Source organism: Lissotriton vulgaris, chromosome 2_1 (genome assembly GCF_964263255.1).
Source record: "Lissotriton vulgaris chromosome 2_1, aLisVul1.2, whole genome shotgun sequence".
Lineage (NCBI taxonomy): Eukaryota > Metazoa > Chordata > Amphibia > Caudata > Salamandridae > Lissotriton > Lissotriton vulgaris.
Genome location: NC_141687.1, coordinates 722,959,556 through 722,983,413, shown reverse-complemented (window position 1 = coordinate 722,983,413; position 23,858 = coordinate 722,959,556). Strand labels below are relative to the sequence as shown.

General features: G+C 47.4%; 1 protein-coding gene across 4 annotated transcripts in view; it reads right to left on the bottom strand.

The window, feature by feature from the left end:
- Positions 1-23,858, bottom strand: part of STK33 (serine/threonine kinase 33) — a 1,296,925-nt gene that overhangs the window by 996,720 nt on the left and 276,347 nt on the right. For all 4 annotated transcript variants that reach the window (XM_086956010.1, XM_086956012.1, XM_086956013.1 and 1 more), the window contains one exon: positions 4,247-4,364. In XM_086956010.1, the coding sequence (XP_086812136.1) occupies positions 4,247-4,364 (118 nt within the window). The remainder of the gene's footprint in view (positions 1-4,246; positions 4,365-23,858) is intronic.

Here is a 23,858-nt window from a genome sequence, read left to right as displayed (position 1 = left end):
ACTTAAAGTGACCTGATGATATGCACTTCTCATATCTAGTTTTGTAACAAATTTGCACCATTCAACATCAGCACTAACTCATTAATGTTAAGGAGAGGAAATTTGTCCATGATTACATTTTGGTTCAGGCCTCTCAAGTCCACACAGAATCTTAGTGAACTATCAGGCTTCCTCGTGATAACGACCGGAGATAACCAATCCGTGGACTCCACAGGTTCAATGAGCTTGTCATCCAATAACTGTTGTATAATTTCCTTCACCTTCTCTCTAGCAGCTATAGGCACCCTCCCTGCAAGATGTCTAACTGGCACAGAGTTTTCTCTCAACTTTATCTCATGTTCATATCCCTTGAACTGACCCAACCTTTGTTCAAAAACATTTTCAAGTTGTTTCAAAATATCATCCAAGCCTAACTTCTGAATGGCCATAACTGGAAAATCAGACTTCGGGTCAATTTTAATGTCCAGATCAAACTGATGTGGCCAACCCAAGATAGGCGGACCTTCCTCTGCCACATATAGTTTACCCTGAGTCATCCTATCTTGAAATCGAATATCAGCATCTACCCATCCCAAGGCAGGAATAACATTTCCTTGATATGATTTCAACGCAACACCCGTCTGAGATAGAACTTGCTCTGGCCAAGTCTCTTTAAACAATTTCATTGGAACAATGGTGTAAAGTGACTTTGTGTCCACCATTAGAGACACGTTCTTTCCATTGATGACAAAATCAGCTTTAGGACGCACTCTCCTACGCTCATCCCCTTCTACTCCGGCCACTTCTTGTGCATCCTCCACTACTATGACTCTGTAAGTAGATTGTGTGTCCTCTACTGCATTTGTTTTACTAGTTTGCATTTTACACATTCTAGCCAAATGTCCTCTTTTCCCACACTTTAAACATTCTTTTCCCACCGCAAAGCACATTTTTGAGTCAGCTTGATGGTAAGTTCTCCCACATCTTGTGCACTGTTTAGAAATCCCTTTCGCTGGGGGTTTACTCCACTGCCTCTGAGGCCAATTTTTTCCACCTGCACTATCATCACCCTCATACATTTCTCCGATTTTTCCACCACCTTTGCTATAGCTATGCCATCCTTCAGTGAGGGGTTACTTGCTGCCCATAATCTTTCTTGAGTCTTCTTGCATGCACATTGTACAATTAATTGGTCTCTTATCATTTCGTCTCGCATTTGACCGAATTCACATTTCGCAGATAACTCTCTTCGCCTCACCACAAAATCATCTATTGACCGCAACCTCAGCACTGCTTCTTTATAAACATCTTCTATTGTTTCTCCTTGCACATTTACTTCTGATGGTAAGTATTTTAAGATATGCTGACCTTCTTTCCCTAGAGACCGCAGCAGCAAGGCCCTCTTTCTCACAGCAGGAAATTTCGTTCCGTCTAATGCCACCAAATAATTCTCAAAACTCTCTATCCACTCTTCCCATTCTATTGATGGCTCACCTGGAACCATCAAGAAAGGTGGCGGAACAGCAATTGCATTGCTGACATTCATCATCTTGACTTCTTTGAATTTTAAATCGTTTCCGTGCAATTCTAAATAATTTATTCACAAGTTAAATTTCCTTTTGTGAAACAACCATGTAATTTCAATTTCTGCAACTGCCCACAGGGTGGCAGCGTTGTCCTTTTTTTCTTCTATCTTCAATTTCAGCACTGGAATTACAGATATATTATCATCCAATCAGGGCACACTTTTCTCTTCAGATCCAATCGGCCAATCACTAGTTAGCTTGCTTGGTAAAACAAGCTTCAGCAACCTCGTGAGTAATTTATTACTTCCTTTTATAAAGTGGGATGTTCCTTGTCACGCCGAGATAACATTCAAATTAAATATCTACAAATTTCGCCGCAAAACATGTGATCGATAAACAAAGTAAGCGATATCCGTTTTCAGCCTGTGCTCGTGCTCACAATGTGCATCACTCACTCTATTAGCACGCGCAGTTCGTGTTCTAAGCTGCGCCGTTTACTCAATGTCAGAATAGTCTTTACTTTAGCGGATTGATATTTTTCCAATAATTATGCCGCCGAAATTATTCTGCTTACGCTTCTGCCAGCATAAATGAACAGTCTTTTGCTCCGCTTTGTTTCATGCGACAGCCGAGCTGAACAGCTTGGGATTTTCAAATTTAAACACTGCTTGACGCATTCTTTTCTCTCCAAGCTTGCCCGAATAGCCAATGGCAAATAGTCGATACTCCCGCAATTTAAGCACTTAAAATTACTCAAGGTTGTTTTTGCTGAGCTTCTTCTTTGTTTTACATTCAATTCCTTCTATTTCATCTCTCTTCTTTATTTTGCACGCCGAGTTCGTTATCCTGTGTTGGTCTATCTCCACCTTCACCTCTCCACTGCGTCTGAGCGTCGCCAAAAATGTTATAAATAACAAGATTGGAATTCCTTGAATTCTTGATGCATCTTTATTGTCAGGAGAAACACAGAACGATCCCTACCAGACGCAGCTGGTTAAACTGACACCATCTACTGTATGATGACCTAATGGATAGAATGCAGGTACATCATAAGTACCATAACACAGGCTAGAATAATACAAGCTAGTACAATATAACAAAATCGTATTGTATGACCACGTTTAGGCCTTTGTGCATATTGAAAGGCAGTATTGCATTTCTTATCGGACCGAAATTGATATTCGGTCTTTTAGGAAATGTAATTTCTTTTCGTACACCTGGCCCATAGTCCCTTAAGAAACAGCAGAGCAAGATTGACAATTCCAAATTCCATCACCCTTGTGGGTGTTCTGCTATTTCTAAATGCCTCAGATTACGTCGTTCACAATAAACTGAAACTGTGAAATGCAGTTTGAGTAGCAATTGAGGAGGAACGTGATTTCTGATACTCAGCCCTTGTTCATTACAGTTCACAGTGATCCACCTGATATTTTGCTGCCCGGCACACATACACTCATGTTAGTGCTCATGTAGAGGAGTTACATTTACACCTGCAATGTAGAATTGCAGAGGTGGAGCATGTACTAATGGTCCCAACAGACATAAGCAACGTATTAATGTTTCAATCAGATGCTCTCCTTCTCATCAGTGAAAAGTGGAATAAACTATCTGAGCTATACCGTCAGCCTGGGAATAAGGAATAGTGGGGATGAAACTCCTTAACACACCACAAACCCTGGCATAAACAGATGTTTTCCCTGAGGTTTGGGCGTACTACCATGACCACATAGGAACAACATCTAAGAAGCAGCTATCTTGCCTTGAACATGGTAACATTCTATATGAGACCCCATCATTTCCCACTGTCTGCACGGAAATGAATGAAAAGGCCATTGCTGACATACTGAACGTGTGCACAGGGTGCACACGTTCTCTGTTACCCATTCACTGTGTACCACTGCCTCTTTTAGCTACCTGTGATGCTTGAACCCGATGGTATCTGATCTCTCCAACACCCAACCACTGGATATAAAAAGCAAATCTGTGAGGTGAAGGAACTTGATGACACCACCAGTGTTGGTGAAGTTACCCATCACATTACTGGTCCTGTGTCCTCCTGTTCATACCACAATATTACTTACCCACACACTATACAAGAACACCCATTGGTGGTAACATTCATATGAGCCTTGGTAATAGTACTTGATGCCATACAGCAAGGACACCTTTAACTGCCACTGGCAACAATATTTATGGTGTGAGCCAGTGGTCTAGTCACCCGTAAGAATTGGAGGAGGATTGTTAGTGAAAGGATGCATTTTCTTGAGCCCCGCTAAAACGTGTTGCTTTGAGCTTCATGCCCTTTTTTGCTAGTTAAAGATTGTTTTTGTTCTGTTAAAAAAGGCATTGGCAGCTGATGTTTGTGGCTCCTCTATTTCTCTTTAACCCCTTCGCGGTGGGGTAATTCACCCACGGTGCGGGGGGGGGCTGGGAAGGGGGCCTGTGCTCATGACGAGCTGGGCTCGTCACAAACCCGCCCACTGATTAATTCTCCCGCACAGGCGGGGAATCAATCGCGCGTGTGCCGGGCCGCGGCCATTATCACAAGCCCAACTCGTCATGAGCACAGCTCCACTGTGACTCATGACGAACTGGGCTCGTCATGAGCATGGAAGGGGTTAAGGTTACAATATAAATGCAAGACAGTGCAAAATTAAGTAAATGGAATATTGGACACAGAGAATGAAAAATAAATAACAGTGATAATGTTGAAAAAAACATGGAATGTCATGAATGACCACCTGGATTGCAGCTTCATCATCCATTCGAGTATGTGGGACTTTAATCTCCGCACTACTGCTTCGAGCCCGTTGTGATGGTGGTATCATTCTACAGCCTTCTATTCCTTCTGATGACATCCTTTAGTTTCAAAAAACAAGAACATTAGAATAAATAGTTTCAATAACATAACAGATCAAATCATTTCAAAGAAAGTTCAGTACATATGTCAAATATAAACAGAATAAAAAAAGTATACTTTGGTAAAGCCCTTTTCCCTGTTCACTTTATGTGTATTATAATACAGAAGACCCAGCTGTGGGAACATGTTCATGACACAAACCTTCTCCACATTCAAGTATCAATCAACTGTGCACAGGGGCAGTTTAGTTACAATAGCTCTCCCAAATAGCACAGAGGCAGGACTCTCACCAGTTGTGGAGTGAGAAGTTGAGCGATAGGCATGAAGGGTTTGACATAGGTCTTGGTTTAACTTGATTCCCTCCATAGATGCTCATTGACTTACAAATTTGGGGGTATCCATAAACCGTCCCACAACACCATTCGTTTGGGGGCACATAGGTGTGCTTTTTTGATGCTTGACATTTAGACTGACCAGAAATTCTGTGAATTCTTTGCTATTAAATAGGGAGCCACTGTCAGATTTGTGAACGGTGGGGATACCCCACGCTGCAAAGATATCATCCAGCCGCTCAATGACCTTGTCATGGATAGCTGACATTAATTCCTCTGCTAAAGGAAAACAAGAATACTTATCAATGACTACCATGAGATGATGTCCGTTTTCTTAAGGCCTAAAGAAATCAACTGCAATTCTTTCCTAGGCATGTGCAGGAAGATCAGACATTTGTCAATGGGTCCCGCGTAACGGTGGGCAAAAGGCAATTGCAAAGATGGCACTCAATTATTTCTCTCTCTACTCGCTTATCAAGGGACAGGAAACACAGTAGGTCTCTTAGGGCATTTTTGGTGGCTACAAGGCCATAATGTCCTGCTGTCTTAAGCTGTCAGGTATGATGATTCTTGGACCTCTTAATACAACTCCTTCCTTAGTAACGGACAGTTCATCCTGTACATTTTTTAAGTTTTAAAATTTAACTTCATTAGCAAAAGGTTGAGCATGCTTCTTCCACGACTGAGTTGAAATGATGTCTTTGAAGATAAGCATGTTCTTATCAGCATTAGTAGCAGCAATGATCTTACGATGAATAAAGTTCATGTACTCCTCAGCCATTTTGAATGTGGAACTGTGCCGCTGCAACGGTACCGGTTAGAAGGAATCAGCACCTAGCACCAATATTCTGCTTCTTTGATGTGGCAATTGGCAGTGGTGGTTTTGTGAATGTGGCACACAATACTTTGCACACCCCTCTGCTGCCATTGAAAACATTATCACTACCCTAAAGGCCTTTTGGTGCACTCAATGCCACTTGCAGCTATGCATGCTTTGGTGGCTCAACCCGGCCTGGTCGTCACACCCAATTTGAGGTTGTGTCACACTCCCCTCGCTCTTGCTGGTAAGTAAGCTTGCACTTTCGTACCTAGTTATCACTGCCTTTGGTGCTTGCTTTGCATAGATACTGGTGCTGCGTTATGGCGTAATGCAGTATTTCTTCTTTCAGCCTTACCAACAGATTCTGGTAGGCTAGTCAATTGCGCTCCCCCACATGGCCTTCAACTTTTTTGAGGGCTGTATATGGGCTGGAGCTGAGCTTCAATTCCACACACGCCAACTTTGAACTGCTTCTTATCAGTTTGGGCACAAGTGGTTTGCATGAACAGTTTGCTGTAGCGTTAAAAACTCTTAGGGAGAGCCGTCTCATTTCTTTGGGGCACAGATCCCCTACTCATCGCCAGTTGTAGCACCTTCCCCATCCTGGGAGCATGCCAAAGGAATATGCCAGACATGGAGCTCTGAATTGTATGTCTTTATTCCTCAGCATACAATCACACATTCCACTATCATTAAGTCATAACCGTTAATAATAACACCTTAACTCATTTTAGCAAGTTGCGTAATTCCTTGACGAGTCCACCCAGGACCTCAAGGGTCCTAAGCACATAGTCTCACAAATCTACATATATATTTTGCATTACATTCATAGGTAGCATGCATTTATTCCTTATCTTCCTCCATTGGATTCAAACAAGCTTTCTAATACATTCAGCGTAGTCAGTAATGGTAACAATGTCACCAATTTTTTCATAGTGACTTTGATCAAGACAGAATTACAATAGGAACGGTATATTGAGCCAAAATAAATTGCTTTCAAGCCGTGGTCATAGATGTAGTCCTATGTAACATGGATGGAGTCAGTGGCTCACAGTAGCACCAAACAAAATCAACAGTTGTCTAGGTCTAGACAGCAGCAGGAATACACAATGTATATTTGTTACAGTATGTTTAACTTATGATTGAGTTATGTAAAGGAGTGATTGGGGCTGGATCTGGAGTCAGAGTGATATTTGTACACAGTCTACATCTCTGGCTGTTTTCATGCACAGAAATAATCTATCATACAGATTACTCTACAGACCTTGCAAGTCGTAGTAATAAATACAACCAGAGATAGGATAGGATGCCCCTCTCAAATGGCATATACAGCACAAGAAAATATATCCACTTAAAGAGGTGATACAGCAAATCATGTCTCCCCAAATTAACATATTGAAATGGCTAAAAGCATGTGAAACCTATGCAGACCTCACACTTTTCGCAGGCAAAGATTGAGGATAGATGATTATTAAGTAATGTTTAAACAAAACCTAACCAACTTTTCTGGGTTTCTGTATTTGGGCAGCTAGGACTGTATTCTTGGTGCCTCTGACCCAATCCACCTTTGAAAGTAGGAGTCCTGTACAAGTAAACAATGCTTCTCTTAATGTTTTAAAATTTGGAATCTGCTTAGATCTTCTGTTTTTTTACCCACTCCTTATTTAAAGATATCCGTGGCAACACAAAGAAATGTTTCCTTCCTGGTAGAATGAGCATTGTAGTGATATTCTTAGTCACTGAGAGTTAAATTTGCTCTATAGAGGAAATAGAAAGGATTTCCTGGAAGCAAGAAGAAAAAGTAATTGGTAAAGCCAATATGTCTCGCCTATAGAGGCGCTTTTATTTTTGGCAATGTGTTTAAGCAATGTTGTACATATGAGTTGCTGCTGTTCAGCATGACTAAAAGTTAGTGAGATGGGGTGGAGTAGGTAGATTAGAGTGGAGTGGTGTAGAATGGAGTGGGTAGCCTGGGGTAGAGTGGAGTGAGGTAGATTGTAGTGGTGTAGAGTGTAGTAGATAGGTGTGAGAGGGGTAGATTAGAGTAGAGTGGAGTGGACATATATGAAGTAGACTGCTGTATATTAGAGTTGAGTAGGGTATGCCGAAGTGGGGTAGACTGGGGTTGAGTTGGCTTGATTGTAGTGGAGTTTGGTAGATTGGAGTTCTCTGGAGTGGGGTAGAGAGGAATGTAGTAAACTGGACTGGAGTGGGGTAGATTGTAGTGTGGTAGGCTGGAATAGAATGGGGTATATTCAGGGCAACTGGAATTATGCAATTGTGCGGTAGCGGCAATTTTCACATAGTTATAGATTTCCCACACGATCCATCTTCTGCTGCATGATCTACAGATTTTAACAAAAAAGCTCAAACTGTTCAAAAGTTACTATAAATGAATGACACGTGTTGCCTCGCAGCGGAAGGTACTTTGCAAAGGTGGACTGCACACCTTTCTGTTGCTTATGGCTCAATGTGGATGCTAAACTGGTACAAATGAGGTGCAACCCATGCCAAGAGAGTGTTACCAAGTTTAAAAATGATGAAATAAAGAAGTAATACTATTACAAAATGTGCGGCATAATTTTCCTTTTCTTGCCGCATAATTTATTTAACCCTGCACATAATTTGGCCCTTTCCTGCCTCATATTTCCAGCTGCCCTGGGAATATTGGAGCGGGTTGAGGTAGACTGAACTAGAGAGGTGTAGATTGGGGTAGATTGGAGAGGGGTAGATATTGGTAGGATGGAGTGGTGTGAAGGGAAGTGAAGTGGGGCATATTGGAGTGGGATAGATTAGAGTGGGGTGGGGTACAGTGGAGTGGAGGGGGATAGATTGGAGTGGAAATTGGATTGAAGTAGGATTTTTGGGTGTTGATTGGAGTGTGTTGGTTTCAATTGGAGTTGGTGGGGTAGATTGGAGAGACGTGGGTAGACTGGAGTGGACAGGGGCAGCTGGAGTGGACTGCAGTACATTGCAGTGGGGTAGACTGCAGTGTATTGGGGTGCAGTGGGGTAAATTGGAGTGAAGTTTGGTAGACTGGGGTAGATTGCAGTAGGATAGAGGAAAATGGAGTAGATTTGGGTGCAGTAGGGTGGCACAGGGGCCAAACGATCTAGGAAACGGACTAGACACCGATTATTACTATATTTTACTACTAAACAAGCACTGACAAGTGCCGTTACCTTGCAGGCACTGGGGCCATGATTTGAATGGTGCAGCAGGTGCAGTGGCACAGGGGCTCCATGCCATCATGACCCCACCCACTCACTAATTCGCCCACACAGGCGGGGGATTAGTGCCTCGTCGGCGGAGTGGCAGTTGAATGACAGCTCCACACCATCATGAGCACACACCGCCCGTGGCTCATGATAGCGTGGAGCTGTCATGAGCATGGCAGCGGCTTAATGATGCAGCCCACACCCAGGCTCGAACCCTGTTTTCCTGTTCTAAAGTCAGCAGCGTTATTTTGAGCCACCTCCTCGCACCGTTTGTTTCTCTTGGTTTCAGATGTTACATTTGCCAGTCACAACAGTGTTTTTTTATTGTATCTGTCTCCCCCTCCATGTGTATTATTTTTTAAATTGGTCTCTCCCCACCCTCCCTCATCGCTGTTTATTTTTAAATAATTAAATAATGCAGCCCACGCAGTGGCTCCAACCCTGTTCTCCAGCTCCAAAGTCAGCAGTCTCTGCAGCGCGCGCAGCCTGCCATCTGTTTTGCATCAGGTTACAAAGCTTTGTATCTTGTTTGCTGTGAACCGAGACGTACTTTGTGCGTACGTTCACTCCTCATCTCATTTTCATTAGAACCATTTCCGACACCCCCCCTTAAAGCACACTACTCGGACCCGGTGTCACTTTACACATTAGCGCCACTTTACAGAGTTAGCCAATGAAGTGCTATTTTCGTGGTCTCGTCTTTCTTGTTTTATTTTTGCAGTTTTGTATATAGCGGGAGATCGACCAAAGGTACGGGAGAGCTTTACATACGCACTAGCTATGTTACACAATGACACATTCATTTTTGGTAGACACGGGGAGATTAAGTGATTTGGCCAGAACTAAAGGATGCAGAGCCGACGCAGAGACGCTGATAGAATTCACTTCTCGATGCCCTAATTACCCTATGATGTTGTGCGAGTTAGCATCATATGACTAACTAATGAAATTCGTATATGCATCTATGCTGAATTACTATTCTTGCTTTTTACTTATATTCAAATGTATGTGTGATCATATTAGTTTCTTAGCTTAGCCTGTGTGCCACCATTTTGTGTAACCCTCTGTGCCTGCGGGCCCTGCTCGCTCATATGCCCCTCCCGCAGGAATACAGAAATGTACTAAGACAGCAGTTTTCGTTTCTCAGCTTACTGTGGCCGAAACTAACAAGTCTCTTTATCAGTAATGTTCTCATACCCAGAGACGCTGAAGCCTAGCTCCATGGCCTTGAGTAGAGATAATAATGTATCCCTTGCAGGTGCAGATGCCTGCTCTATGAGAGCATTGTTCACTGGTCTGAGGCTCGGTAACTTTCCACAAGGGGCGTACCCCTCGTTACTGTATTGCATTATAATGTATTGCTGTGATGCAGAGAGTCAGTCCTCTCGTTCGCACTCCTAGGAGTGAGGTCGGACAGGGCCCTCTCATATGAGTGTTCTTTGGCCTAATAAAGACTTTTGTTTATTCTTCTCCACTGTATGGCTGACTTCCTATATAGCGACTATAGGTGAGTGCGGTAAGTCACTCGGGTGGATTTGAGCCACGCTTATCAACGCGAACCTGGTTTCCCTGCTATAAAGTAGGCAGCTAGGGTGTTACGTCACATACCGTCTATCTAACCAGTTGATGCCCAGGGTTATATTCGTGCGTTGCACAGTGCGACAAAGAATCACGCCTCCTCTAAGCCTTCAAGTTAAGGATACACACCCCAAATTCTCCTTTCTCAGCACCTTCATGCTCTTCATGATACCTTTCTTCTTCCAACAGCATCTGAGCATCCCTTCAGGATCCGATTCTGGGAGTCAACGGCGCTGAAGAATAATCCAAAGGCAGAGTTGTTGGAGTCGGTTGCAGATGTACCTGCTCTGATCCAGACAGCGCCGTGGATGGTTCATTCAACAAAAGATCACACCCTTCCTGCAATGGCAACGTCGTCGACAATCTCGGGCCCGCGGAGGCCAGACCAAAGGAGACACAGGCATGAACGGTAAGAAAGGAGACTGCTGGAAGTGAGATGGAAAGCCTCAATGCGAATAAGAAAGCAGACGCATGTGGCCTGCAGGCACACCAGATGAAAATGCAGCCCTCGCAAAAATGCCAAACATAGCATTAACAAAGTTGGATGGATCTGAACCTGGAGTTAGGAACATCGGATATACCGGATCCTGATTCGTGGGCTCTGGTGCCGTACAAGGAACCACCAAATCTGGCTCCAGCTCTGGAGTTGGAGTCACAGGCTTCGAAGAAGGAGTGTTAGACCTTAGAGCAGGGACAAAGCAGGTTGACATGATCGGAGACGGAGTCTGAGATATTTTATCTCTACACCGAGGTCTAGCATCCGGGAAAGCAGACTTTGGAGAATCATTTTTAGAAGAGCGATGCGGAGGCCCATGGCGCCACTTCTCCTTATGCTTTCTCTTGGAAGATCTTGAAGTGTGGGAAGACGGTAACTTTGCACAAGGTCAAGACCTCGGACGACCTCTCTTTTGCATCTTAGCCCTAGCCATAAACAACTTAGCCTCCCTTTCCTTCGAGGCCTTTCCTCTGCCTACATGACGAACAAGCCTCGATGTAGTGATCTGATGAGACAATCCTCATGTGGGTCAGTGATGGACATTTGACCTCTGCATTCCCTACACAGCTTAAAACCTGACTTCCTAGGATGGGACATCATCAATAGCTATAAAGTTGCTGCAAGAGATACTGAAGAAATCTCCCAGTAATGGAGAGCATGGAAAAAACCGTTAGTCGTCTACGGCGTAGAAAAAAGGGCACTCCGCGTCAGCACGCTAACAAGGTCCTCTTATGGCTCGGGTCGCGTGCAGAGCCGATACATTGAGACGTCCTCGTCAATGTGTGAGAGCTATGGAGAAAAGTTTCTGTGGAATGCTGCGCATAGGGGTAATTCAAAAGATGAGAAATCCACAGGCAGATGTATCTTTAACAAGTAAAAAGATTAAAAGTAATAATGCAACTAAGATAGTCATCACTGTACTAAACTCCATGGGTTTCCGATATAAAACATTTGTTTTAGTTTGTAAAGCATTTAAGCAATTTTTATGTATGTTATTTTCAAAATAAATGAAAGGAAACTGGTCACATAATGGATTTGCTTACTATTCAACCCGGAATGTAATTACAAAATATTGCTGTTACAGTTTATTTTATGTTGCCAAATAATATAGGGTGCCAATCGCTTACTGTGCCAGTGATAGATTTAACAAACACTGCAATCTATTCCTTAAACATTTGTTATTGTCATATACTATGATACTTTCCCCTTAGGCAAAGTAAAGCTATCTCTCTAATAACATTCCTGGAAATTAACGGCAGATGCGAGGGGCTCCTCCTTTGACAAAGTCTGTTGTAGGTTCACAAACGCCTTTGCAGCATGTGGCCGATTCCAAAAATTAAACTTGCAAAACATAATTAAGTGCATTACAGTGGCTAGTTTTAGCTACACATTTCGCTGCGATGTAAGTGCTACCCTATGTGCGAGGAAAAAGATGGTTTATTTTTTCAGGAATGCCACATTAATAATATAATTGGCCTCACACTGTGCTATTTGCTGTTTCAGGCAGTCTTCGGAAACTAATAAACACAGATGAAATGCAACGGTTTTAATGACGCTTGATTGTTTTCGTCAGATTGCATGGATAAAGTTAGCAAAATCGGAGATTTTTGTTTAAAGTCAAATCTGACTGCACTAACAGAATTAACCTCGCTATGCCACGGCTCCACCACCCATAAGAGAATATTGAGAAAAAGATAATGCAGCTGCTTTGCATGTGCTTTAAGTCTTTTATAAGGTAGCTGAAAGGTCTGAAATAGGGATGAAAATGATCCTGGTTTGCAAAAAAGGAGTTAAGCCTCTGTAATTAAAATATTATATTGCATGTAGCCTAAACAGCCAAATCAAAAAGCAATCATTGTTTAAACAATGTCCCACTAAGAAAAGCCCTTTATTTGTAAATACTTTCTCTTTGGGGAGAGAATGTGGCCTAACGGTCGAAGCTGTCGATTTTAGAACTGCAGAATGAGGTTTGAGTCTCGACGTTGGTTCAACATCCTGTGATTCTGAGCAAATCACTTAATCTCCCTGCCTTCCAAGCAAAAGAAAATAAACATTTCACAAACGTTTGAAGCTTCCGATGAGAGACGAACACAGAGCAAATAAATAAACATTTACATAGATGTTTGAAAGATTTACCAAACACAGAGGAACACGCTTGTAGTTACAAAACAAAACTCAATAAAGTCCATGAGGTTTGAAAGCTAAGCAGCAAATAAATAAACATTTACAAAACCGTTTGAAAGCTTTACCAATAACAGAGGAACAAGCTTGCAGTTACAAAACGAAACTCAAATTCCGTGAGGTATGAAAGCTTTACCACTAACAAATAAACATTTAGACAAACGTTTGAAAGCTTCCGAAGTTAGAAGAACAAGCAGTAAATAAATAAATAAATATTCATAACATTCTTTGAAAGGTTTCACCACCCCACCCTGTTTGTTGCAGTACCATATGGTGGTGGTGTTGTCTGAACAACTGCACTACTCTCCCCTTGACAGAGGGAAGGAATGCCTTCAGTGCAAGTCGGATTGCCTGGAGCTCCAAAGTGTTGATATGGAGCCTGGACTACGACAAAGACCAAAGGCCTCTAATCTCCGCCTCTCCCCAGGAGGGACTCATCCGTCACCACTGTGTGCTTCGGTAGGGAGAGGGATCTGCCATTGACCCAATGCTCGTTTGTGAGCCACCATCGCAACTGGTGTGCAGTGCCTTCCGAGATCTGGACGTAATCAGACAAGTTCCCCTGATGCTTGTCCCACTGGAACTTCAGGTCCCACTGCAGAGCCCGCATATGCCACCTGGCATGATCGACCAGCAGGATGCAGGAGGCCATGAGGCCCAGCAGCCACAGAGTCATCCTGACCGAAACCCAGGATAGAGGCTGAAAGATCGGAATCACAGCCTGGACTCGCTAATCGAGAGGATAGACCCGAAAGTGCATTGTATCCAGAACAGCTCTGATTAAGAGGAGTTTCTGAGAGGGAATCAGGTGCGACTTCAGCACATTGATGGAGAACCCCAGCAAATGCAGGAGGCCGGCCGTAGTCTGGATGTGGGAGACGACTGTCTGGGACGAGCCCGCCTTCAACAGCCAGTCAGCGGGATAGGGGCAGACTGGAACTCCTGATCTGCGCAGATGAGCAGCGACCACCTCCATCACTTTCGTGAACACCCGAGGGGCGCAGGGAAGGCCAAAGGGGAGCACGGTAAGCTGAAAATGCTCGTGGCCTACCGTAAACAGCAGGTAACGCCGGTGGGCCGGCAGAAAGGGAATGTGGAAATATGCAGGTCCAACGCTACCATCCAGTCTCCAGGGTCCAGGGCAGACAAGACCTAAGCCAGAGTTAACATCTTGAACTTCTCCTTCCAGAGGAAGCGATTGACGTCCATGAGGTCCAAGATAGGACAAAGGCCCTTGTCCTTCCTGGGCAACAAAAAGTAGTGTGAGTAACAACCACGTCCTACTTCTGGTGCGGGAACGTACTTGATGGCCCCCCCTTGGCCAAGAGGGCGCCACTTCCTGTTGAAGAAGTGCAAAGTGAGCCCCCGTCATGCGATGATGCTGGGGTGGCATGGCTGGAGGGGTAGTCTCGAAGGGGATGGAGTAGCCCCTTTGGACTATTTGTAAAATCCACCTGTCTTGTGCGCCAGTGGGGGAGGAGATGGAGAATCCTGCCACCCACTGATGTTTGATGGGACTGAAAAACCAGACAAGTTAGGTTTGGAGGCATTGGTGGCTGGGGTGGAGGTGGACTGACCCGCTGGCCCCCTGATCTGGCTCGGCGGGTCCCACGTCCACGCTTAGAATGTTGCTGCGCAGGGCTGTGGCTCTGAACCAAATGTGTCGGGCATCCCTTCCGTGGCCTCGAAAGGAGAGAAAAGCAGAAGGGGAGGAGGGCACGTGGCGGAGGCGTCCATGGACTTGGCCGTAGCCCGGGAGTTCTTGCCTTGTCGCTGAAAAGGCAATAGCCATCAAAGGGCATGCCCATCACACTGTTCTGGACATCCCCGAAAAACCAGTTGTCCTCAGCCAAGCATGGTGGCGGAGCGCCACCGTAGTGGAAATTACCCTGCCCAGTGAGTCGGCGGTGTCAAGGCCAAAACGAATAGTGAAATTGGCTGCATCCCTCCCTTCAGCAATAGCTTGAGAGATCACTGTCTGGGCCTCCTCCGGACATTGCGGCAGCTCACGCGCCACCGTATCCCACACAGAGTGGGAATAACGGCCCAAGCGGCATGCAGTGTTCACAGACTGCAGCCCTGAACTGACGGAAAAAAAATCTTCTTACCAAAATGCTCCAGTTTCTTGGATTCCCTGTCCGGTGGTGCGGTAGTGAATGTGTGCGGGGACACAGAGGCTTGGACAATCATGCTCACAGAGGTGGGGTGTTGGGAAAGGAAAAGGGGGTCGCCTTGGGCCAGGCGATGGCGTCGGGCCAAGTTCCTATCCACAGGAGCCCCTGTGTTGGGCCTGGACCAAGTGCCCAAAAGTACGTCCGAAAGAGCATTGTTAAAAGGCAGCAGTGGCTCTGAAGAGGTAGCTGCCGGGTGAAGCACTTCTATCAGGAGGTTAGTCCTGATGGCCACTGAAGGGAGCTCAAAGTGAAGGGCCTCCGCCGTCCCTACGTAACACCACTGCGTATCTTGCACCCTCCTTCGTAGCCACAGTAGGAGGAGACAGCATGCCAAGGTCAGAAGAGGTATCAAGACCACTGGCATCCACCAACTCCTCTGCCCAGTCTGGGTCAAACTCACATTGTGCTAGGAGAGGGTCCTCAGACCCCTTCGAGTTCTCCCTTTCCTCTGAAGGCTGATTAACAGGCCAAAAATAGGGGGGACGTACATAGGGATAGAAATCCCCCATCGGCGTCAGAATCGGCATCGAGCTACGCCGGTCCGGCGCTGTATCCACATTGGGGCTGAAACCGGGGACTTTGTCGTCTGGTGGGGCGGGCGACATCGAAGGTGGTGCCGGAGGGGTCGATGTTGGTGTGGTTTCACAAGGTCAACCAGTGTCGACCGGGATCCGGCCCAGATCCATGGGGGTCCTGCGGCACCAGGGCCGAAGCCGACAGCAATGCCAGAACCGCCGGCAATAAAATGCTAGGACCCCCAGTCGGGTCCGCGGGGCCCAAAGGCGCACCGGCGGGGCCTGATGGCCCAAAGAGACGAGCCATGGATGAAAGAAATTATTCCTGCAGCTAGGCCAGAGTCGCCAACGGACCCAGGCAGGTCAGGTAGGCCGGCGGCGACTGCGTAGGATCCGCCGGAGCCGCGGGGGAGCCACCACCAGCACCCTCAGCCGCGATGGGCGAGCAGTAGCCGGAGAGCAATGGCGCTTCTTCCACTTCTTGGAATGCTTCAACATACCCGACCCCAAGTGCGAACACTTCGATCCCTATGAACGGAGGTGGTACCTCCGCGAGCGGTCCATCGACCTCCCAAGGGACTGGGACCTTGAGTGGCACGGAGCCGACTGTCGGACTTCAAGCAACTTTTGCGACTGCTCCCGCAAAGTTTTCGGCGTCATGGCCCGGCTGTCAGATCACGACTTGGGGTTGTAGTCGCTCTCCAGGCATTAACCCCTTCCATGCTGATGACGAACCCCAGCCGTCATGCACTACGGTGCTCGTGTGCTGATGACGGCTGGGGTTCGTCACGGCCCGCCCCTGTTCGTGCTGTTTACAGCACACCAGGGGAATCACGGCCGCATGGAAAGGGTTAAAGACACACACCTTGCGGGTCCGTCAACGACATCATACGATGACAGTCCCCGCAGGTCTTGAAGCCGGGCATCCCTACTACAACAGGAGTCAATCGTCTAAAAAAATAGAGACAAAAACCGCAAAAAAACTCAGTCATAAAGTGACTGGGGGAACCGCTCTCTCCGGATCTGCGCTTGCTGGTGCGGAAAAAGACAGAACTGATGTCAGCGCACGAGGGTGGCGTCTAAGTAGCTGCTGCAACATTATTTTGGCAACCTCAATACCAACGACGTACGCAGAGCCGCACGACGCCGCCTTCCGACGTGCAGGGGTACTGCTGACGAAAACTTTCCGGATCCAGTCTGACGCCTGGGGTAATTCTAAGGTAAGGAATCTATCACAAATGTGTTTCTTTAAGATATGAAATGTAAAGTGTTTTTCCTTGCATTATTTGTCTTTTGGGTCATTTATTCATTATATGAAAAGTAATAAATTAGTTCTAAGCAACCTACTGCTGTTAGACTTTTTCCAATGAATTCTATCCTTAAAACGTTTGTTCAAAAAGAATTTTCTGCAGCATCCTTTCTTTGCTTAGATGGATTAACCTTGGAAACCGTTTTGGTGATGGTACAGAAATCACTGTTAGACTCTTAGAAGTCCATTGTCTAGAATGTGACATGTCGCTTTGGATTTTTTGGGGACATAACGGTTAAGAAGTTAACACAAACTCTTGCAGTTGCACAACATTGATGGCACAAATATTAAGAAAATAAGGGACATAGAATTTCTCAGTTTTTGTTTTCAAATTGTAAGCTCCTCCTGCACTAGATAGTCATATTAGTTGAAGTGATTTATTTTTTCCTTTTAAAAAATACAGTAAGAAGCAACAGTTTATAAAATAAAGGGATGTGTCAACCCATACTAATTGCTTTTGAAAAGAAACAAAGGAATTGGAGACAGAGATAATGCAGGTCCTTTAAAGAGTAAACTGAACATTTTCACTTTAAGGCAGTCATCAGCTCCATTGCTGTATATTACGGTTAATAGAATAGTGATCCTTAAACATCTTCCTTTACTTTTGGATGCAACATAAAAAACAGGTAAACAGACTGTTGGTGGATTACAATGATGCCAAACTAGGATGAGGAACTGGGTAGCAGGATTGGATTTCTTCACAACCCTTCAATGCCCATCTTAAACCTCTTCCTCAAGATGGCTTGGAAATGCAAACCTGTTTTGAACTTGCCCTCTCAGGAGGGTCACACAAAATGTTTAGCTTTCACACCTTATATTTTTGATGAATTTGCGTTGATTGACTTACACTTTACCACTGTTAACCACTGCTAAAGTGCTCTCTCCCCAAACATGGTAAAGTTGGCTTCTACCCAATTGGCACATTAAGGCCCATGTACCCATGTCTATAAATTAATTGCAATTACTGGGCATGCCGCACTAACAATGCCACCCACTTAAGCAGTCCTGTAAAAAATTTCACCGGCCTCATCTTATTGGTTCTGTTTGCAGTTTTGAACTGCCATTTCAACTTGGCTAAATAAACCTTTTGCCAGGCCTAAACCATCCTTTTTTTAATACAAATAAGTCTCCCCTAGGGTAGGCCCTGAACAGCCCAGCGGGCAGGGTGCAGTGTATTTGGAATGATGGGCATGTGTCTTGGTAGTGAAAACTCCTAAATTAGCTTTTCACTACTGCAAGGCCTATCTCTTACATAGGATAACATTGGGTTTCCTTATTACATTTAATACATTATAAATTTCAATTGGGAGAAGGTAGACAAGTCGAGTTTGGTGTCTACAGAATTGTAATTTAAGCCCACTTTATGGATAAAATTGCATTTAAAGTCTTATTTCTGAAAATGTCACTTTTAGGAAGTGGGCATTTCCTTGTCCTAGTCATATGGTGCCTGCAGACTGTCCCTGGGTCACATGACTAGATGTAGTTGGCAGTTGATCTTTGTGTATTGCTTACAGACAGTGAGACAAAGGGAGGTTAGCTGTTAGGGGGGAACTCTGACTTAATGGGGGGACTTGCCACCTACCACACTTGTACATCACAAAGGCTCTGCCTATACATACTCAAAGGGTTTATCACCAGAGCAGTGAGGAAGGAGATGTCTGACACTTCAGGGGGTTAGAAATCTCAAGACCCTTCTCCTACTTCAAAGTTGGCACCATGTATAAATGAGGGCCCCTCAGACCCAACTCTTCAGTTTACATCTGGGCCTGTGGAAAATTCTGAAGAAGGACTGCTTAGCTGCTCCGCTGTATGAAGGACTGCCACTCTGCTGCCTGAGTGAAGGACTGGACAAGCATCTTGAACCCAGGACAACCAGAGCGATTACAAAGGCTAGTTGGCTGGCCTCCTGATCAGAAGCCTCAGGGGTAGAACATGCTTCCTCCAACTTAAGCCAGCTGCGAGTCCTGCCCACCGATGTGGTGCCACCCCATTTCTGGTCCTTGAAAGTGGGCCTGAAGGTCTTCTGCCACCCCCACTATTGTCCCAGCAGAACTTATGCAGTGCAACGCAATGCCTTGCAGAACTCTGCATCAGAACCGCTGCACAATGCATCCATAACGAAGGACCTTGCATCACAAGTTTTTCGTTGGTGCCACCCTCAACGACAATGCAGGATTGTGCATCGCAACCTCACAGCTTCCAAGAACTGCCACTACGCAACGGATTTCCACTCCAGGACCTCGCATCGCCTGGGCAACACAATGCATTATTAATATGGGACCAGGATTGAAAATATCTTTTTCCAGCTGGCCTGACTAGGCCCCTGTTGCTGGCCCGCACTCCATCACTATTGGCCTGATATTGTGGTCTTGCCCTGTTCTAGCGCAACCAGATAATCATGCTTTGGGGTTTTTGATGCTATTCCCACTCAAATCTTTAAAATTACATATCTCCGGTTCAACTGATTGGATTTTTTGTCTTTTTGGTCATATTACATTTTACTCTAGAGGGGCGTGGCTTGGACGCCGATGGTCGCCTGAGAGCTAGGCTCCAGGACTGAGCCCGTTATTATCCTGCAGATCGAGGATTTTGGGGCGCCCCGACCCCCACAAATCGAAGATCGGGTTGAGTCCGACCTGGTGAGACACCTGGGAATACCCGAAACCTGACTATTCTGACGAAAAAGCAAAGTTGCGGAGGAAACGGAGCGGAGCCCAAGATGGCGCCCGGACCCTCTTGATAGCCTTGCCGGGACCCCTGGCCCGGAAAAGCCTGCCAGATCTGCTTGAGCTTTCTCCACGTCTCATCTTTCCGAGAGGCGACCATCCGGATGGAGGATTGGGAGTGTCTGGACGCCGTGGACATCCCTGGACTGATTGATAGTCGCTTTTCTCTCGGCGCAGGCTGGAAGCAAGCGGCCGGAGGCTCCGATCGGAACAACAGTGCCACTTGACGAGATCGGCTGTATCCCGCCGTGAGCCTGAATTCTCCAGGTCCCAGGGAACTTTATGGGCGGCACAGCGACTTGGCACCGTAGGGATTCCAGCCGCACTGGTGGTCATAACTCAAGGTCTCCCTCGACCCGACGGGCCTACGCCAGTCAGCGCCGGGCGGCCCCGCTTCCCCCTTGGTGACCTCCGGGGTCTCAGCGGTGGTTCATCCCGAAAGATCGAAGTAGTAGTAGACCTTGGCGAGGACGATCGAAGGCCCCCTTCAATACGACCACACACCAGAGGAACAACAGCCGACGCCCATACTTGGTGGAGAGCCTGCCGAACTTTCTCCCGCGAGGCACTTACGCCATGGGGAAACCAAGGGGACCTAAAGGACCCACCCCGGCCGCCTCGGACACAGAGGCGCCGGACAAGGAAGATCGAGGTGACCAGGAGTGCTCTGGCGGTCCCCACCTACAGCAGCAATTTGACCGGGTCCTGGAGGCGATCGCAAATACACGGTCTGACCTACAGCAAGACATCGCCCAGGTCGCGACGAGCTTGGGCCTCCTCAGGGCGGACCACGGCAAGCTCTCGGACAATCAAAGAGGTAGAGAGTTCGGTGAAGGTCCTAGAGCCAGCGCAGAAGACTCTGGCTGCTACGATGAGGGATGCCCTGACCCGAATCGATGCCTTGGAGAGACGGGCAGAGGACGCTGAAGGGCGTATCAGACGGAACAATATTCGTGTGGTGGGCCTACCAGAAAAGATCGAAGATGGCGACATGGTGGCCTATCTGGAAGCTTGGCTCCGGGATGTGGTGGCCCCGGAAGGCCTGTCCTCCTTCTATACCCTGGAGCGGGCGCATAGAGTGCCGGCGAGACCACCGCAACACGGTCGCTCCCCACGCCCGGTGGTGGCGCGCCTATTACATTTTCGGGACAGGGATCTGCTCCTCAACACTGCCAGACACAATGGCCCTTACCAGGTGGCGAATAGCCAAGTGAACATTTTTCCAGACTACACCTATGAGACCCAACGGAAGCGGACCTCTTTCCTAGCGTTCAAACGTAAACTACGGAGCGAGGGCATCCAATACTCGCTCCTCTTTCCTGCGAGGCTCCGCATTATCCTTGACGATAAGACCCAGTTCTTTGATACCCCAGAGGACGTCTGTACTTGGCTCGAACTATATAGGGCTGGCAAAGATGGTTTCGGCTCTTCATCCCAGTCGACTTCGGAACCCGGACAGCAACGACGTTCCAAGAGGCTTCGGAGCCGCCGCGGCAAAACGGGCAAGCCTTCGACTGTAGAGACTATGGCTGAACGGCGAGGAGTGCTGGAAATGGTTTCTAACTTATCTGGCTCCCAAGGCGGCCCCATTGTTGAAGAGTCAGAACTGGGCGGCGAGGGGGCTCCTTCGGACACGGAAGAATCAGAAACTGATGGTGTTCACTTGCCAGTGGTTACTCCGGACTCGGCTGAGGGCATGCTGGATGGGCAGGGATGAACTCGGGTGAGCTGATTCCATTTGGGCGGGGGTTTACCGTGGGGGATGTGGGGTTGCGGTTAACGCTATGGACCACTGGTGGGGTTGGGGGGCCCTGATCTAGCTGACACTTGACTTGGGGCTCGACATCGTCTCGGTAGACCGGGACTCGACGGCCCATTACTGGCGCCCGGCCCGCACCTAGCCCTTAAGGCTTGCCTGCGGTGGCGACCGCAGGATTAGTCGGGGAACAGGGGTCTTCCGGGGACAAGGTTTGGATAGGAACTAGATGGTGCTGTTTGGGTCCTATTCTGGGGTGGGTGCGGGGGGGGTTTGTTTCAGACTGGTGTTGGGTTGTTGTTGGGGGGGATGGCCGCCATTAGTGTTGACTTGATTGTTGCTTGTTTTCTGTCCGAGCGTTGTTGGGAGAGCCCGGGGACGACGTTGTGGGACAATGGCTGAGGTCGCTAATGTAAAATGCATCACTTGGAATGTGCGGGGGCTCCACACTATGTCCAGACGTCACAAGGTCCACGCTTATCTAGTGCGTAGAGGGGTGCAAATAGCGCTGCTGCAGGAGACACATCTCACCAAGGTGGAAGGGACAGCGCTACAACGTAGATGGAGAGGGCAGGTTTACTGCACTACATACTCAGCTTATGCGAGGGGGGCACTGATATGGATAAGAGCTGGGATTCCCCTGCAGGTTTCAAAATCGGTGGTGGATCTGGAGGGTCGTTACGTGGCTATCTCTGGTACATTGGGGGGTAAGGCCCTGAATATTTGTTGTGTTTATGCACCTAATGTGGACCAGCTCGCCTTCCTCTCCGGGTTGTCAGGCTCCTTGGCCCATTTCCTTTTGGGGACACTCCTGCTAGGCGGAGATTTTAACTCGGTGGTGGATGTTGACGCCGACCGCTCACATCCCCCCCTTCCGGACTCCCCGGTCCGGCGGGTGCCTAAAGGCAGGAAGGAATGGCAGACACACTGGGGGCTGACGGATATCTGGCGAGCGCATCACCCCGGCACTAGAGACTACTCATTTTTTTCTGGCCTACACGAATTACATGTGCGGCTAGACGGATTTCTGGGGTCGGCGGAGTTGGTGTCCGCGACGGTGCGCTCTGAATATTTGGCTACGACCATCTCTGATCACAACCCCCTCCTAGCGGACTTCCGTTGGTTTCCCGGCGCCCCTAGCGTGCCTACTTGGAAACTGCGCCCAGAGATATTAGAGGATATAGTCTTCAGGGCGGACCTGGAGGACAAAATTTCTGAATATTTTGCGATTAATGGGGGCAATGCTGGGTCGAGAGCGTCAGAGTGGGATGCGTTTAAGGTAGTGGTCAGGGGCTATTGTATCTCTAAGAAAGTGGGAATGCGACGTGTCATCCTTGATGACCTGGTCACCCCCGACCGGAAGCTTCGCGAGATGGAACTTCGCCGCCCCGGCCATCCGGAACTTCAAGAACGTACTGCCGCGGCGAGGGAGGCGGTGGCAGCGGAGGTCGAAAGACTGCGCTGTTTTGATTATAAAGCTTACACCACCAGGTCGCTCACGGAGGGGGATAAGTCGGGCGAGCTTTTGGCTTGGTTTGCCAATCCCACGCGCCGGACCTCCCTGACGACGTCCATGCGCACCGCGGAGGGTCTTGAGGTGTACACCCAACCGGAGATATTAGATTGCTACCAGCGCTACTACGATTGGCTGTACCGCAGTAACCTGACCCGGGATCCCACCCTGATTGATGATTATCTGCAATCCTTAGAGATTCCCGCGCTGGAACCCAACGTGGCGAAGGCCATGGGCGCCGATATCGAACTGGGGGAAATCCGTAGCGCCATAAAGGGGATGGCGAGAAATAAGACCTCGGGCCTTGATGGGCTCCCGGTCAGTTTTACTCTGCCTACATAGACCTATTGGCGCCCCGATTGTTGATAGTCTACAAAGAGGCGAAGCGGTTAGGACGACTCCCCAGCTCGATGTGGGAGGCCTTGGTAGTTCCCCTCCTCAAACCTTGTAGGGAGTCAGCTGACCCGGCGTCTTACCAACCGTTATCAGTGTTAACAGTCGATTATAAGATTCTAAGTAGCATACTGGCATCGAGGTTGCTGGGGCACATGCGCTCCTTGGTACACGAGGACCAGGCAGGGTTCATCCCAAAACGTAACGCGACCATGAATATTCGCAGGTTGTTTCGTTTGCTAGAGGAGCCGCACGCGGAGGCCCTGTGCCCGCTGGTCCTTTCGGTCGCCTTGGAAAAGGCTTTTGATAGCCTTGAATGGGATTACCTGCGCCGAGTGCTGCTGAGCTTTGGTCTGGGGGAGGGCTTTGTTAGGTGGACTACGGTGCTGTATGCCTCAGCGTCGGCCAGGGTGAGGGCGGGCCCGTTGATCTCCCAACAGTACCCAGTAGAACGGGGCACGAGGCAGGGATGCTCGTTGTCC